A 17,493-nucleotide genomic window follows, 5' to 3' on the forward strand; every position below is an offset into this window, starting at 1 on the left:
GACAGGGCTCCTCATAGCTGTCCTCCTGAAATGAAGGTCTTGTATGTGGAAGGACCTGGTCCTACCAGGCCTCCTTGCTTCAGCCTCTGTGTAAGAGCTGTTCAGTCATTGTGGGGCAAGAGAGCATGGGTCCTTGCTGGGAAGTGGTCCCTAGGAGTTGTCCCCATGCCAGGGAGACGTCCCAGTGCATGGGAGGGTCCCAAGCAGAGATACCTGCCTCCATGCAGCAGCCACGGCCTCTCCTCAGGGAAAGGGAGCAAAGTTTGAATTATACAGTTCAAAGCATATTTGGGACATAACTGGTTTATTGTCCCTGCCTCATGCAAAGAAATTTTTCTATTTTATTCCCATTGAGATATTTTCCGCATTGCCTAATTTTACTTTTTGAATTTTGTTTGTTGTTCGCTCACAAAACACCAGAACAGTATATTCAGCAAGGATCCATTTTCTTTTTTAGTTCTTCTTGCAGGCCTAGAAGGTATGAAATGAAGTCCTTTTTTTTTTTTTTAACGTTAGAAGAAATGTTAATGAATCCTAGTGTAAATTAGCTGAATATGTTCATTTTTAAGTGTTAAAATGCTGCTGAGTGATGGCACTATAGTTGAGTATCTTCAGAACATCCCATGAGAAACTGTGCCAGAGATTTAGACTGAATTCATTTAAAGCCCATTTTATTTGTAATTAAAATACGTTTTGTAAATAAGTCTCTGTGTGTTTGTGTTTCTCATCTGGCTAGTCAGGAACAACACAAATAGATGTGATAATGTGCCTGAAATGGCATTTGTCTTCATGAAATAGAGCTTTACCTTGTAAAAATTAATTGCCGAGGCTGTGTTATTTCAGTGTTGTGAGGCAAGAGACACAAATCTAGAAGATGCTTCAGACCTTTCACAGTTGTTTCATAGGACCAAGAATGCAGGGATATTAACTTTGACAGCAAGGTGAAATTTGGGATCTTGTTTTTGCTGCGGAGCAGGTTCTGTCTCTCCACCTTCACTGTAAAAAAATGTCTGCAGTTTGTTAGCTTTTTCATTTATTTTTGTGGTAGACTGCATTGGGGTAATAGCCTACTCTTGGGGATCTTTTTTTGTATTCTTTACAGCTCTCAAGAACAAACCCTAATCAATACTTTCTTCATTCCTGTGTCTCAAAATTTCCTGATTTAAGGAGTGTTATGTAGGAGTGGGAGAGCTGGGGAACTGAAGTCATCCATCTTATTGCATCATATCATAAAAATAATCTCTAGCTGATGCTTTCTTTCCAAACACTGAGTGTTTGCAGAGCATGTACACAGAGAGGAAGGCGAGTGGAATGAAAGGCCAGCCCCTACCGTTCCCCAGAGAGGTTGCACGTGGAGCATGGTGTATCCTTTTAGCCTTGGGACCTGCTAGCAAGCAACTGATTTCTCCCCAGCTTCCTAACTTCTGTTTTTTAAAATATATTTTGCAGGTGGATGTACAGAATGAGACCACCTCAAAATGAAAAAAACACTTGAAGATGTTGTCCCTAGATGTCTGTGTGTTGTTTGATCTAGGAAAGAGAGAGCCTCTGGGTGGGGAAACAATAATTTCCTACGTATGTAAAATGTTTAAGCACTTTTTTTTTTTTTAAGTCTGCCGTCTTAATTAAACATCTCATTTTGAAATCTGTATTCAAGCAGCTTTCCCATTTGCATCCAGCAGACTGCAGTTCCCATTCGCAGAACCCTTTGAATTTTTTTTCTAGCTTTCCTTGGATTTATTTGCAGGGCAATGTTTTGTTTTCTCTGTAAGCTGTTTGGAATACATCTTCACTAGTACTGTAGCCGGAGGGTTTGTATGTCATTCAAAAATAAAAATAAAAAATCTCCACCTACTGAAAAGTGAACAGCATAGCCCTAGCAACCGGCTGGTGTGTTCAAACCAGAGGAAGGGACGTTAAACCAGTAAGACCAAATAACATTGTCTCCATAAAGGCCAGGGATGCAGTAGAAATGCCAGCCAGTGATATGATTAATCATAACTGATAGTGGAGATAGCTGCATTAGTATCTTATTTTTTTTTTTTTAATGGTGGATGGTAAATACAGCCCTGATGAAGAGATGTTTGTTCTTGTCGACATGAGCAAGGTATTCAGCTGGGAGTTCTAAAAGGGAATCTGCCTCTGTAAACACATACTTGCCCTATCTTGCACTGATTGTGCATGCAGGAAGGTAAGTGTCGTCGTTTTCTTGCAAAGCAAGTGAAAACTTATTTTAAATGGTCTGTCAGACAGGGTACTGTCAGTACTTTCCTCCCAGGTATGTTCTCAATGGCGTTATGCCAGGAGTGGATTTCATCTGTCTGCCTCTCTGTCTCTTGCGTGCACCTTGGTTTCTCATTCATCTACCATGTCATAGATCCATTTGTGTTAAAATGTTGATTTTCCCTTTTTCCCCCCCACTACTTTGTGCTTTTGCGAATGAAAGGAATTTAAACTGCTTGACATCATCTGAAATATTAGCTGTTCCTTATTTTCCTAGGGAGCTCCATTGTGCTTCTCCAGGATGGATTTTCATTCATGTTACCTGAATGTGTGGTTTTCCTTAGTTGCTGTCATCAAAAAAACCTAAAACCTTCAGTTTTCTCTTAGATCGAAGACATGAGAAGCAAAGAGTATAGAAAGGAACACACATATTGGGGAAGCTGTGCTGTGTTAGTGATCAGTCAAGGCTCCTCTGAAAGTTTGTTAAGTCAGGAGCAGTCTCTGTGCCCTTCAGTAGGCACAGGGATTAAGTTGCTGGTGTTTCAATATTGTCCTCTTTCCCATAATCAACAAAGGGCTGTTGATTTATGACTTCTGTCTAAAAATTGTGTTTCTTTGACTCCCTCTGCACCTCCCCTTTCTACCCTCTTCCTCCTGCCATTTGTTGTCTTTTCTTGTTTCGTGGAGTTTGGTTCTTGATCCACCGGTGTACCGAGTCTTTGATTTCCCCCCCTGCCCATCTGTTCCTCACATGCCAATAATGGTGTGCAAAGAATAAAAGTGATTCTATGCCCTTGCTGGGGAGGGTTATCTCCAATATTATTTTTCTATCACAGTGATTTTATTTTGTGACTGCTGAAAGTGCTGCACTGTGCTGGGAAGGTGGCCAGAGCAGGATGTGCTGTTCCAGGCTAGTTTTCAATGACCGCTTTTAGGACCAAATAACCGGGGAAAAGGATTTTGTTGCATCATCTCCAGATGTTTGGCTAAGTGGCTTTGTGTTCTTTTTAATTTCACCTCACCAGCTGTAGGCTTGGTTAGGCTGCTAACAGATGCTCCATGAGTGGTGGAAGGGTTTTGGAGATCAGTGTATTTGTACAGTCTTACTTCACTAAATTTTATCTTAAAAATTCTCACTGCTGCTCTCAGCAGCACAGCTCCTATTGCAGTAGCAGTGGAGGAAGCACTGTGCAGACTGATGTGCCACTTCCCTTAGAGAAAGGACCAGGTAACAGTGAGGGAGATGCTGGGAGTCTCTTGGATGCTGTTGGTACCTCTGTGTGCCACTGCTGCTCCCATCAGTAGAGCTGTCTTAGGGATTCTGGACAACTTCTGACAACCCCCTTATTTAGGAAAAGCAGGGAGTACTTTTTTTGAAGCATAAGGGGTGGTTGCGCCTGGATGAAGCGCAAACATGGTGATTTTTCTGTGCCTATGAGCCATGCATTTATTATGCGAGTGTAAATTAGCAATTCCTTGCCCCTGGTTAATATCTGTCCTAGACAGGAGGTGAGAAACAATGGGTTCACTGTGAACATACGTGATTAGGGAACACTTTGTTCTTTAGTGCATTTTTTGCCTGCAGGAGGCTTATCCTAGGCAGTCCTCTTGGTACTGTATTTAATGCTTGGTCATGAGTTGCACTGAGCTCATTCATGCTGAGGTGGGAGGGCATCACTGGAGGTCTCCAGCCCACCCCCTGCCCAGAGCAGGGATGCTCAAGGCAGGCTGAGACATGCAGGATCCACTTGGAGCTACTCACAGTCCAAGGATGGAGACCTCAAGAGGGCAACTCCTTCCAGTTCTTGCCACCCTTTCAGTAAAAAAGCTTTTAAAATTATTTATATTTAAGCACTTTTTTTCTTTTTAATGCTTTAGTGGAATTTCCTGTGCTTTAATGCATGCCTGTTGCCTATTGTCGTGTCACTGGGTGCCACTGAGAAAAGTCTGACTCCATCTTCTTTACTCCCCCTCTGGGGTATTTATGTATATTGGGAAGATTGTCCACACTCCTAATTCCCAAAGATTAATTGGCTTTTGCAGGTTTGTTGGTCTTTTCCACTTAGAGCTGTGAAGAATCAATGTTTTGCCTGCAGTAGCAGCAGCCCTGGGCTTTCTCTGTGTGCTCTTTGCCTTCAGAGGGAAATCCACCATAGATCATTCACACTCCCAGTTCATAAAGACCTGCATTTGAGTAGGACTGATTACCAGATCCATGAAATCCTAAAGGAGCAAAAACAAGACAGTATTCAGTATTGTCCGAGGGAATGTGTTTGCAAAAGCTGCATTTTCTGTTCATTTTTATCAGGCATAGAGGCACCAGACCAAATGTCTTGTGGGATCTGCATATTATGGCACGTATTGTACAGCTTGAAGTTTAATATTTACATTGTGTTTAAAATTGGAGGCTTCCTCCTTGAAGTTTGGAAGTTTTCAATTGCAATGCTACAGCATTTTTTAAGATTTATAACACTTAACTTACAGGTATTTCGACTTTTTAAAGTTCTCTTGGCTTTTCTGACTCAGGCAACTAAATGATAAAAGAAGACATTTGCCAAAAGCGCAGTGTCTTTGTGCTGTTAGTTACCTTAAGGTTTGGACCTACTTTATGTAATAAAAGTTTTGGTGTGGAAGTTTGAAATGTTTGTTGGCATTTTAAGGGTGGCATTTTGGCAAAGCTAGCTGGCAGCCTCCAAGAAGAGCTACTTCGTGGCTGGGTCAAACCAATAAAGTGACTCATAGGAGGTAAAATTCAGTTTATAACATGAATTTTTGTTTTGGTTTGTTTTATCAGTGGACGCTTTTCCAGGACTTATGCCAGAGATACTGCGAACAGCTTTCTTAATTGCTCTGTCGGGGCAAATGTCAGCAATGGTGTGGCCTAATACAGAAACCAAATGGCAGGGTATGCAAAAGGTTAAAGTGAGTTTTCCTTCCTGATGTTTGTTTAGCTTTGTTCCCTAACTGTATTTGTGGCAGAAGTTGTCTTGCGTGTCCTAGATTAAAGCCATGGCAATTGGGGCTATTTTGGGGGTGAGGAATTGGGTATGCCCCTTCTTCAGCTCCACTTCAGCAAAGTGCCTAAGCACATGCTTAACTTGTAGCCCACTGGGAGTTTCGCTCTGCTAGTTCACCTGCCCAGGCAACTAGTCAGGCAGGTTTGTTTTTCCAGAGACTGCTGGAAATACTCCTCTGAGGACCACATTTGGCTTTCAAAGGTTTGAGGGTAAGATCAGATCGAGTCATTATGGTGTGAATGTCTGCTAAGCTGGGAGCAGTGTCACTGAGGGGATAGTTTGTGCATGCGCACTATGCAGTGAGTCCTGGGCATTTGGGATATCCTGCCTGTAGGCAAATGACTGCATACCCTCAACTTCTGGATTGTCAGACACCCAGAAATCTTGGCCAAATGGTCAGGCTCCTCTTTTTCTATACTATCCAATGCAGGGAGAGAAAAAAATACAGTTGATGGACATGTGGTGTTTCGCTGAGTCGCAGCTTCCTTTTAGTGATAGAAGGCGTGTGTCTTCTGTGTGAGCTTCAGTGAAGTGCCGTGTGGGATTTCTGAGGTGTTCTATGGGATGCTCTTTCAGTGGCACAGAGCTGTGTTTTATGCAGCTGTGGACTGACCAAAATTGCGAACTGGATCATCACACTGGTGCTTTGATTCTTTGATGCTATTTCATGCCTGGTGATGGACACCTCCAAATCTTGTTGTGGTCAGCAAATGGCCCCAGTCTCCCTGCCAGTCTGGCAATGGTGGTGCCTGAATTCAAGAAATGTGCAGTGAAATTAAATTCTGTTTTGAAGATTGAATCACAGACTTGAGGCTCTGGATCCAACTCACACGACTGGTGTTTCATTGCTTCTTATAGCATAGCTGGTGATTGTTCGTGAGAAGAGAGAAAATGATGAGTGATGCAAGTGACATGCTCGCTGCGGCGCTGGAGCAGATGGATGGCATCATAGCAGGTAAACGCCTGGGGCAGCTTGTTCAGTTAACTATTTTGATCTTTCTCATGTCTGAAGGGCAGAGTTGCAGGCTGAGAAGGGAACATGCTGATAATTGTATTTGGTGCCTTTGCTTATAGCTTAGCCATTACAAATAAAAGGAGTGGAGGGATTGCACAGAATCATACAGGCATGCACAGCTAAATGGATTCTAGTTTTCCTCCTACCCTCTGTCAAAATGCTGCTCAAAGTGGCTGAGTGATGCAGCGCAGCACCATGAAAGCCAAGGACAAAGCACGTTTCAAACCAAGATGAGTGTGTTTGAAGAGTAGCAATAAGGCAGGAAGAACAAGTTTGCCCAATACTGGCTACTCAGAACTTCTCTCAGCTCTGAAGAGTTAAGACATGAATTGAATTTTCCTTTTTTCAGAATCAGAATGTTTTGGATCCCAATGTTTGGTTTGGACTTGCCTTTAACATTTGAGGTTTTTAGAAGTGCCTGTAAATTGTAACGGGACTAAGAAAGGGATCACGAAGTATACAACCTCTGCTTTTAAGTTGAGTCTAGTGAGTTAGAAACTAATAAAAGTACACAACACAGTGGAGAAAAGCAGCAAGGAGTTAATAGTTTAATCTTACTCCAGCAGAGCTATGCAAACAGTTACCCAAACTGAAAATTATTCTGCAAGGGTAGCAACACAGTTATAAAGTCCTTAATAGTTCCACTTAAAATAATTTCCTTTAGAGAAAAAAAACAAACTTGCAGTGTGTGCTTTGTTTAACAATGACTTTTCTCTGCAGTTTTCCTGCAGATATTAAGGACACATAGCAGGAATACATGTAAAGTGAATTCAGTTGGATCATAATGATCTCTAAAAATACATATGAGCTTTAAGTTGAATTTCCATAAGTAGATACTGATATTTGGATCGGATCGTGCATCTGTGTTTCAAAGAGCCTAAGTTGGCTATGGCAGGATGAGACTTAGTATAAAAATAAAATGTGATGTTGGGATGTTTCAGTCACCACAGATTTAATTTACCCATGTGTCTGAACAGAGCTATAAAGTAACATAACAAAGGGATATGAACTCATATGCTGTTCTGGGGATTTTTTTCCTCTTAATTTTTCTCAAAGGGAATTAGCAGAATACTTGCATTTTTATGGCTTGCCAGATGAGCTGAATGAGAGTTCGTGGAAGTGCATGTATGGCATATCACTGTAGTTTCCAGAAGTTGACAGTCCAAAAGCTGATGCTTTGTCATGAACACATCTAATTGTGTCGAGGCATTACAGTATTAAGGACACAAGTTAGCCTGCTGAAATTATAGTTGGAATTTAGCTACATTGACTTAAATCAACCGTAATCTTGAATTCATAGTTTCCTTCCCTACTTAATACATAGCAATTTTTAATGTAGGTCAAATATACATACTGTGAGTTTATGCAAATAAGAGATTTTTCGCTACATTAACATGCAAATATCAGTGCTAACATGTCAAACTATTTGGTTTAAAAACTTTTTTCTAGTAGGAGTGATTTAATCTTTTTCTTGATGTTTTTCTTTATCCTTACAAAAAAAAATTTCCAATGACTTGGAGCACTGTAACATATTTCTGTGTGAAAAATGCTGAGCAGAGTTTCCTCTGGACACGACCAGTGTCTGACTCGGGTCATGCGATACCTACAGGGTGACTCAAAGCAGTAGCAGAGCCTATTCTCCTCACAGGACTTTCTGCCTCCAATACATCCTGGCACGCAGGAGCCCAGCCTGCGCCTTGAGCATGTGGGCATAGTTGTGGATCAGCCCACCTCCTTCCTGCTGGAGCTGCCATCCACATATCCTGCTGGCAAGGGTTTGCCCTTCTCCAAATTGTCCAGAATCCAGCACTGAGTTTGGTTCAGATAAATTCCCACTGGGATCAAAAACTACCTAGCATTTCTCAGCCTTGCTGTGTATCTGACCTGCTTGCCTTGTGCTTGAACCCACATGATTTTGCTCCTTCCAGGTTCAAAGGCACTGGAATACTCCAATGGCATCTTTGACTGCCAGTCCCCCACCTCCCCTTTCATGGGGGGCCTGCGAGCGCTGCACCTGGTAGAGGACTTGCGAGGCTTGCTGGAGATGATGGAAGCGGATGAGAGAGAGGGGCTGCGCTGCCAGGTTCCGGACTCGACAGCAGAGACTCTGATCGAATGGCTCCAAAGTCAAATGGTAGGGTCTCACCTTGTTTCACCCCTGCTGCACTTGTTTTGCCCTTCACTTGTCTATTAGACCAGCTCGGGAAGTGGGGCTGTGTTTTCTGTAGGTTTCAAAAAACCAAAGGGAAGAAATTTTTGTTTGGAGATGCTGCTGCGGTGCGTTGGGAAAGCTGTAGCTCAAATACTTCATGCAGTGGGTTGGCCTGTGGTTTCTTTGAGATACCCACCATGCCACAATCTAGGGGGCAAAAAATTTTTCAGTAAGTCTCATCTCAGAAGGCTGGGGAAAGACATTTTTATAGCAATCAGGTGCTTAGATGGGGGGGAAAATGTTAGTTTTAATAAGAACTTTTCACTAAAAAGCATTTTTGGCAGCGTATTTTCTACAGGGACCAGTGTTATTATTGAGCTTACTTACTTGGTTTATAACAGAAGTGAGTGATGTAAGTTCAGCATCCCCAAAAATGAAATGTTATTCGAGTGGAAGCTATTTGAAAACTGTTCTGAGAAATAAGATGTTATGCTTATCAGAAAGTGAGTTACACAGCATTATTTTCAAAGGACCTGCTGGTTTTGCTTTCAGGTGCCCTGTGACTGATGACTTCCTAGCAGGGCCAAAGATGAGCCCTCATACTTGTCGTCTGTGGCACGGTTTGTGTTCTGGTGATCTGAGCATGCACAGGTTTGGGGGAAGCTCCAGCAGAGGAAGTCCAAGACTTATTTCTAGAGGCCATGCTTCAGTTTTTCAATCAGCCTGTAGCTGTTACAGTGTCAGCAGTGGCTGTGCACTTGTATGTATTTTGCAAAATCTGTCCTGTAAATATATTAACAGCAAAAAAAGGGCCAAGGAGAATCTTTAGCCTGTATTGGATGTAGGGGGAAACATAGTGACAAAGGATGAGGAAAGGCTGAGGTACTTAATGCTTTCTTTGCCGCCTCAGCTTTTAATAGTAAGACCAATTGTCCTCTGGTTACCTAGCCCCCTGCGCTGGAAGACAGGGATGGAGAGCAGAATGGAGTCCCTATAATCCAAGAGGAAATGGTTAGCTTACACCACCTAGACCCACACAAGTCTGCAGGGCTAGATTAGGTCCACCCAAGGGTACTGAAGGAGCTGGTGCAAGTGCTCATCAAGCTACTTCCCATCGTTTATCAGCAATCCTGGCTTATTGGGGAGGTCACAGTTGGCTGGAGATCAGCAAATGTGACACCTATCTACCAGAAGGGCCAGAAGGAAGATCTAGGGAAATACAAGCCTGTCAGCCTGTCCTCAGTGCCAAGGAAGGTTATGGAGCAGATCATCTTGATTGCCATTACATGGCACGTACAGAGTAACTAGGTGATCAAGCTGAGACAGCATGGGTTTAGGAAAGGCAGGTTCTTCTCAACCAACCTGATCTCCTTCTATGACAAGTTGACCCACTTAGTGGATGAAGGGAAAGCCTGTGGATGTTATCTGCCTAGACTTTATTAAAGCCTGTGACAGTCTTTCCCACAGCACTCTCCTGGAAAAACTGACTGCTTAAGGTTTGGACAGGTGTACTCTTTGTTGGTAAAAAACTGGCTGGCAGGCTGGGCCCAGAAACTTGAGGTGTATGAAACAATCCATTTGGCAGTCAGTCACAAGGGGTGTTCCCCAGGGCTCACTGTTGGGGCCAGTTCTGTTTAATATCTTTACCAGTGATCTGGATGAAGGGATTGAGGACTCGCTCAGTAAGTCTGCAGATAACACCAAGCTGGGTGGGAGTGTTGATCTGCTTGAGGGAAGGAAGCCTCTACAGAGGGATCTGGACAGGCTGGATGAATGGACCAAGGTCAGTTGTATGGAGTTCAACAAGGCTCAGTGTTGGATGCTACACTTGGGCCACAACCACCCCATGCAACTCCAGAGGCTTGAGGACAAATGGCTTTTCCTGATGGAAAATGACGTGGGGTTGTTGCTTGATAGCTGACTGAATATGAGCAAGTGATGCGCCCAGGTGGCCAAGAAGGCCTACAGTGTCCCGGCTTGTATCAGAAATAGTGTGACTAGCAGATCATGTGCTCATACTCAGTGCTGGTGAAGCCACACCTCAATTACTGTGTTCAGTTTTGAGCCCCTCACTACAAGACAGACATTGAGGTGCTGGAGTGTGTCCAGAGAAGGGCAACAAAGTTGGTGAAGGGGCTGGCCACAAGTACTATGAGGAGCAGCTGAGGGAGCTGGGGTTGTTTGGCCTGGAAGAGAGAAGGCTGAGGGGGAGACCTTATCGCTGTACAACTGTGTGAAAGGAGGTTGCAGTGAGGTGGGTGTTGGTCTCTTCTCCCATGTAACAAGAGGTAGCATGAGAGGAAGTGGCCTCAAGCTGTGCCAGGGGAAGTTTAAACTAGATATTAGGAAAAAAAATCTTTCCTGATAGTGTGGTAAAGCATTGGAACAGGCTTCCCAGGGAAGTGGTGGAGTCACCATCCCTGAAGGTATTTAAAAGCCATGTAGGTGTGTACTTAGGGATATGGTTTAGTGGTGGACTTGGCAGCATTAAGTTTACTATTGGACTTGATGATCTTAAAGGTCTTTTCCAAGCTAAATGGACAGGCCACCATGGTGGCTCTGTTTTGCATCTTATGCATTGCTGCTTTTGGGAAGAGCAGCTGCCATTGCCTGGTCTCTTTCCAGGACAGGCATCACACTCCCTCACAAGGGGTTCAATCACCCCAGAACCACAGCTGATCTAATGTAAAATGTTTTTATCTTGATACATGGATTTATTTCAGTGCTTGGTTGCAGCTCAAAGTGGCAGATGTGGGGCTGTGTTTGCCCACCCTGGGGTGGGGAGTGCAGGCCAGGTGCGGATCTGCAGTTGGTGCTGGGTGACCTGATGTCCCATCTGGTGGCAGGCAGGTTGTGTGCTGCAGGAAGAGGTGGGTACCAGGGTTGGCACCATTGGGCTTGCTTCTATAGCTCTTGCAGAAAGGCTTGAGAGGAGAGTTTTTATTTTTATTTCTTTGCTTTGAACTACGTGTTTGAAAATGCCTGAAACTTAATGAAGCATGTGGGAGCTTTCCCACTGCCTCCAGTGGGATTTGGATCTCGCCCCCACTGTCAAAGCATGGCAGCCAACGGCTAAGATCAGGAGGAGGAGACAGGAGTGACATTCAAGTCAGATCTTTAAAACATGCAGAGTTCCTGCTAACATCAGCATTTCCTTCCTCTGTAACATACAGCAGTGAACATCGCTGTAACTACACTCTGCTCTGTGCAGAGCAGAATTTGAGGGACATAACAGGTCTCAAGCAAGTATGGTCTTTATAAATAGAAAAAAGTACATATGCCAAATAAACAGCCTTGGAAAATTAATTTCTCCCCATGATGTGCATTCACATCAGTAGTACATGCTTAGCAATGCTGATGGACCGCATGGTATTCTAAAGTAAAGGGACTCCATAGCATGGCCAGAGGCTGCAGTGCCTGTTGAGATTAATGAGGTGAAGGCCAGTCACTGCCCTGTGTGATGACGAATGTGTGATTTAGGGATGCCTGACTGTTAGGGTCTGAAACAAGGTCCTTCGAGACAGATGTGACACGGCAGAAAGAAAGTAATGATTTTCGTAGCAGCCATGAGCTGAATCTGGGAGAGGAAGGGCTGTGTTGTGTCATTCAGCTTATTGCCTCCTGAGCACTGGAAAAAAAAGATGCGCGGGTGTTGTGTGTCCAAAACATTGCAGAAAGTGGCAATTCAATCTACACTTCTCCTCAGTCTGCCTCAAATTATTCCCTTGTACTGTCTGGCATCCTTAAAGCCTGGAAGGAAAGACTGAACACGTAGTTTGTGCTGTGGTACAGACATGGGATTTGCAGGTGTCACCAATGTTACTAGTCCCTGTCTGAGCAGGAAGGTGTTAGGTGAAGTGCCCGGATGATTTGCAGGAAGGCTTTCTGCAACTATGCCCATCCTGACTGAGGAAGGGTAGACACCTTCCGCGTCTGAAATCCGTTTAATCCTCCGCGCATGAAAAAGTTGCATCCACCAGGCTAGTCAAAGCTGCTAGAACTGGTGTGTGACATCCAAAGCTGTAAGCAAGTCTTGTGTCCCAGAGGAAAACAAAAATAGTGTTTGCTGCTGCCAAACAGTGTGTCACAAGAGAAAAATCCTCTTCTGGCCCCTGCAGGGAAACTGCTGGTAGCCTGGGAAAAGAGACTGGCAGCAATCTCCTCAAGTTGCTCATTTCTGTAGAACGGGGCAGAACATTCTGTTTTGCCAGATGAGAATTACCTGTCCTGTGTCCCTGTACTGCTACTTAGTGACTGCTTCCTTTCTGCGCCCCTCAGTGTTTTAGAGAAGTCTATGCAAGCACTCAAAAAGGGCCAAAGAGTTAAAACGCCTCGTGATGATTTTTTCAGTGGTGGATGCCAGGTGGCCACATGACACCAGAGTGCACGTAACAGTGCCTGGACATCGGGCAGAACTCTTCTGCAAGACCATGGCAGCCCCATTGTGTCTAGCTGGAAGCTGATAAATCCATGTCTTGAAGAATAATTCTCAGAAAACCTGTTCCCTGTCATGAATATTGCTCCAGTTCTAATTCAGTTGAAGCAAACGGAGTCTTCTTTCTGGTGATTATTTTTCTTGCCAGTGTTTTGGGGGCTTTTTTGTCATTTGTTTAAAAATGCATGTTATGCAACAATCTTCACAGAAAGATGAAACCAACTGTGTCTTGTTAAAAAGGAAGGTGAAGGATAGAAGTGGGTGGACAGTCCCTTCCCACACCTCAGAGCTTCCCCAGCTTCCCCAAGCTCCTGATTTGAACTTGTGTCTGCATGTGCTGTTGTGTGTCTTCTCTTTAAAGGACATGCTCCTGGGACAGAAGAGTCAAGATAATGCTTTTTATCCAAAATAAGTGCAATGGTGATTTTAGCTTTGAAAATTACTCTCTGAATTTGAATATACATATTATATTTCTTTTTTTTTCCACTTCAGATGTGAATTTCTGAAGTTGACTGCAAGAACATTAAAACAAGACAAAATTCATGGGTTTCTCGAAGAACATTTTCAGCTTATCTGAATATGATTGTTAATTTGAGCTGTGATACCCATAGTGGCTTGTAGAGTCCAGAGTGTTGCTGCTGTTAATTGCACATCTGTCATCTCACAGACCAGCCTCAGATTTTGATACTTCTTCCCCAGGCTGGTTCTTCCAGATAGTGTCTGAGAGTAATGAGGGTTAACATGAGAGAGAAATTTTCCTGGCTGAATAAACACAGCTTGTAATCTTACAGATATATGTTGGCCTATATGGACAACAGGGGGATTCCCAAGTGAAGGAAGCAGTTTGGTTAGCCAGAAATCACCTCATATTTCTTATTAATGGGAAAATCTTGTCTTCAAACGAAAGTTTGTTGTTTGATTGTCTTAGTGTGGGCGTACAGTGCATTCATTGGGTGCAGCTTCTGCTTATATTGAATTTAACTATCGAAAGGTCCTATGCTAATGTGTGGCATATAGGCGTTTACCACCAAACATTTGTTTGAGATCACTCCCCAAGCTGCAGTATGAAAGGAGCTCTGTGATACCGTTTCAGCCTATCATCATAAACTGCCTCCCAGCAGTACTTTCTGTCTGTGAGAGATCTTTCAAAGTTCTTGAAACACAGTCTTGCTAAAGGTGATCGTCCAGGCTGGTGTGTTTTATAACACTGGAAGATAATATGGGCTCATTTATAGCACGGCTTGGCGTGGCATCTTCATACATCAGATATGATTTCATTGGCAGTGGGAGCAACCTGTGCGGTCCTGTGCAGGAGCATAGGGCAGCCCCGTTTGCAGAGCCGTTGAAAATCACTGTTCCCAATCAAAAGTGCATCAGTCTAGCTTAAAAACACAGCTCCCCTTCTGCTTTACAGTTTTGTTCTGGGTAGTTCAGTAGTCATGTTTTTGAGATTTGCGCCAAAGGTAGTTGTGAATGTTTCTGTTTAATAAAGCTGTGGGTCTTGCGATAATTCCAGGACTCCTGGAACTAGGCTCTGTGGCCAGAAATACTAAGGATTTGTTATGCTCCAGCTGCTACTCAATAAATAGAAATTGAAACCTTAGGACAGAGGTCGGTTGTTATTGGTACATTTTACATCATTCTCAGGTATGACATAAACGTGAGACAAGCCACTCGTGAGACCTGGGACAGTTGCATCGACTTCTCCTTCCTCTTTTTCTTAGTGTCTAGAAGTGAATTACATGTGTTTTTCTAGCTTTTACAATTAAAAGCCCAACAAGAAAAGAAGATTCCCTCCTATTTACTTTGTTGTCAGGCAAAGGGTTTGGAATCACTTTGCTCTTGTGTTTTAGGGCTGGATGATTTCCACAGGTCTGGGAGGGTGCAGAGAAGGTGGTTGTGCTGCTCAGTAAGGAGCGAGGGTTGAGATGGCCAGCTGCCACCTGCGTGGGGCTGCCCTTACTCCCAGTCAAGTTTACACATCTCTGCACCCCCTGCCTGCATCATCCTCTGCCTTGCTGCCAGCCCTTTCTGTGTTGGGATTCAGGCAGCAGGCTCAGGTTGGAAGAAGGGTTGATCTTCCTCGGGCTTTGATGTGTTAATTCCCCGGAGGAGCTGCTCGCTCCGCCTGAGGAGCGCTGCTGCTTCCCAGCTCCTGCTTCCCACATCTCCCGCTCTGCTGCTGGGTTCTCCTCCATCCTTGGTTAAGCGAGGAAACCTGCCATCGTTTAACCTCTCCATCGTGGTTCGGAGGAGCCCCGACTGCTCTGCTCGGCACAGCGGGTGTCTGCAGTGCTGGGGCTGCAGCACTCAGCCTCGGCTGCCTGCCACAGTCACTTGCCTCCTTAAATGCATGAAGATAGTCATGACCAGCATGGAGTATAGCTGGGACATTCACGGACACTGCGTCTGGCTAAATAAGGTAAGGCTATCTGTGTTTGTTCTGGCTCTTGCATTTCTCCGAGTGACAAGCCATAGCTGGGCAATGCCGGTAAGGAGTAAGCATTTTGTCTTTATCTTGTATCAGACACCAGCTGAGCTGCTCTTGAAGAAATGATACATTTTCAAACAGTTTCATCTTCCCTATTCAGCAACAGTGTTATTTATATTTAGAAAATTTTTCAGGTAAACTCCTCAGAGTAGAGGTCTGTCTTAAGCTGGTTTTCTTTTGGAATTGACTTATTGTAGTGAAGCATTTAAAATATAATGGGGGGGGGGGGTTCAGGTGTCAGTGGGTTTGTGGGTTTTCCCCCTCCCCTCTCATTCTGTAAGGAGGAGCTACTCTGTAAACTTTAGGAAAAGCTTAGCAGCAGGTCTGTGTGCCTGCTGCTGGAGCATGTGGAGCAGGCTGCAAATATTCAGAGTAGGCAGGTGTGAAATGCAGGAGGGGCCAGTTTGGGAGGGCAGTGGTGGTCTCCCACGCAAACTGGTTAAACGCTGGTACAGATTGTGTTCGGATAGATTTGACCAGTGTGAATTTGGGACAGAATCAATACTTACAGAGGATAAAGATGTCACGGCTTTGAATCACAGGGGAAATAGTGGTGAATACTTTGCTTGGGAAACCTGGAGGCTCTGCCCATGGCACATCAGGTGATGTTGAGGTAACAGAAGCTGGAGGAGCCCACTTCCAAGGGTTTCTAAAACTGAGAGAACAAGCAGAACAGCGATAACTGTGCTTAACTAGGCATAGGTAATGTATATTGTAATAATCTAAAAAACCATTAAGCATGTTGATGAGCTCTAATTTAACTCCAGATGGTCAGGAAAGAGATGTCAGGGACAGTTCACTTGCCCAACTGTTGACTGGACTGTGGTGGTCAAAACAGTCAGAGCAATCTGCCATACAAGAGGAAAATGCCGTGGAGTGGCAGCTCAAAATCAGATTTTATCTACAGCAAGAACAGTGTGATTTGTACTGCTTATTTTCTCTCAAAAGCAGAAGAAAAAAATAAGGGAAATGAGGGTATCAGCTGCAGTACGCTAAAAATGAGTTTTATTTTTGAAAGAATTCAGCAATTGTGAGGAAACTGATTTTTTATTTTGTTAGGAGGTTTTAGCAGCTATTAGAAACTTTCCTGTGGTTTGGAATGCTCACTCACTTCCAGGGAAAAGGGATTAAAGACTGAGGGCAGGCAAGCTGTGAAAGTCTGGTGATGCATCTACTTCTTACAGGAATAATTCCCTCCAGAGTAGTGTGGATTTTTACACTTACATGATTGCAGACAAAGCTTGCACACGTGTTTTACAGATTAGCCACAAATTGATTTTGCAGAGATTTTAAGTGCACTGGGTCTGATCTTGTAAAGCATCTTAAGTAAATGCGTAACCTCAGACTTCTGTGAAGCCTCAGTGGCGTTGTGACAACTGTTCTTTTGTTTTTAGGATTGAGAACAGTATTGATTCTCTGAATCTGCTTTCTCTCCCCATACTGTATTTTGCAATTAATCCCTAAACTGAAAACACATGCAAGGTCTGACCCCTTAAATGAAGATAGATTTTAAGTTGCTGATGAAAAAGAGCTTTCTTTGGAAAATGGCAAAGATTGTCTTATACAGCTAGTAAACTGTGTTAATCCTGTGTTGGCTTCAATAATACAGATTTGATCCAAGGCTACCAAGTGCCCCAAATATGCCAGCAGTTGCTGTTTTACTTCTCTTATCTATTATCTTCCTGCCCCACCAGGGGAGGCTGCGGGTCCCCAGGTGGAGAGAAACTCCTGAAGGACACACCAAATGTTGCTCAACCAGGTTTTGTACTCATGAGGTCTCCTGGCATCTTTCAGACCTCCTTGCAGCCTGCTCCTCCCTGTTGGATCTCTCTCCACCCCATCTCTTGATGCGCTACTTTCCCATATTCAGTGTTTGGGCATCTTGCCTCTCCATTTCTTTTCAGTCCTGCCCACTGCCATTGTTACCCTGTTCTTCTTTCATGTTTTTCATCTCCTCTCTTCCTTCCATGTCTCTCTGGGAAGAAAATCATGCCACATATCAACTTTTTACCTTTCAAGGTGTGGCTGTTGCTTGCAGGTCCCTGATCTCTACACCATCGTAAGAGGTGCTGGGACTGCTGCTCTGTGAAATAGCTACTGTGACCTCTCTGTGCCATCCTTTCTTCACTGTCATCTTTTTCCCCATGGTAACCAAAGTCA

At 43.9% G+C, this 17,493-nt stretch overlaps 1 protein-coding gene across 19 annotated transcripts in view; it reads left to right on the top strand.

The window, feature by feature from the left end:
* The window catches only part of PPFIBP1 (PPFIA binding protein 1), a 114,080-nt gene that overhangs the window by 54,509 nt on the left and 42,078 nt on the right, over positions 1-17,493 (top strand). For 12 of the 19 annotated variants that reach the window (XM_069863702.1, XM_069863750.1, XM_069863759.1 and 9 more), the window contains exons 1-3: positions 1,899-2,191; positions 6,099-6,195; positions 8,184-8,389. In XM_069863702.1, coding sequence (XP_069719803.1) covers positions 6,132-6,195; positions 8,184-8,389 — 270 coding nt within the window. In that variant the 5' untranslated portion in view covers positions 1,899-2,191; positions 6,099-6,131. Of the gene's footprint in view, positions 1-1,897; positions 2,192-6,098; positions 6,196-8,183; positions 8,390-14,993; positions 15,265-15,302; positions 15,334-17,493 lie in introns of those variants that run through there. The other 7 variants (XM_069863711.1, XM_069863729.1, XM_069863720.1 and 4 more) reach the window with 4 other exon arrangements.

Source organism: Phaenicophaeus curvirostris, chromosome 1 (assembly GCF_032191515.1).
Source record: "Phaenicophaeus curvirostris isolate KB17595 chromosome 1, BPBGC_Pcur_1.0, whole genome shotgun sequence".
NCBI classification, from domain to species: Eukaryota; Metazoa; Chordata; class Aves; order Cuculiformes; family Cuculidae; genus Phaenicophaeus; species Phaenicophaeus curvirostris.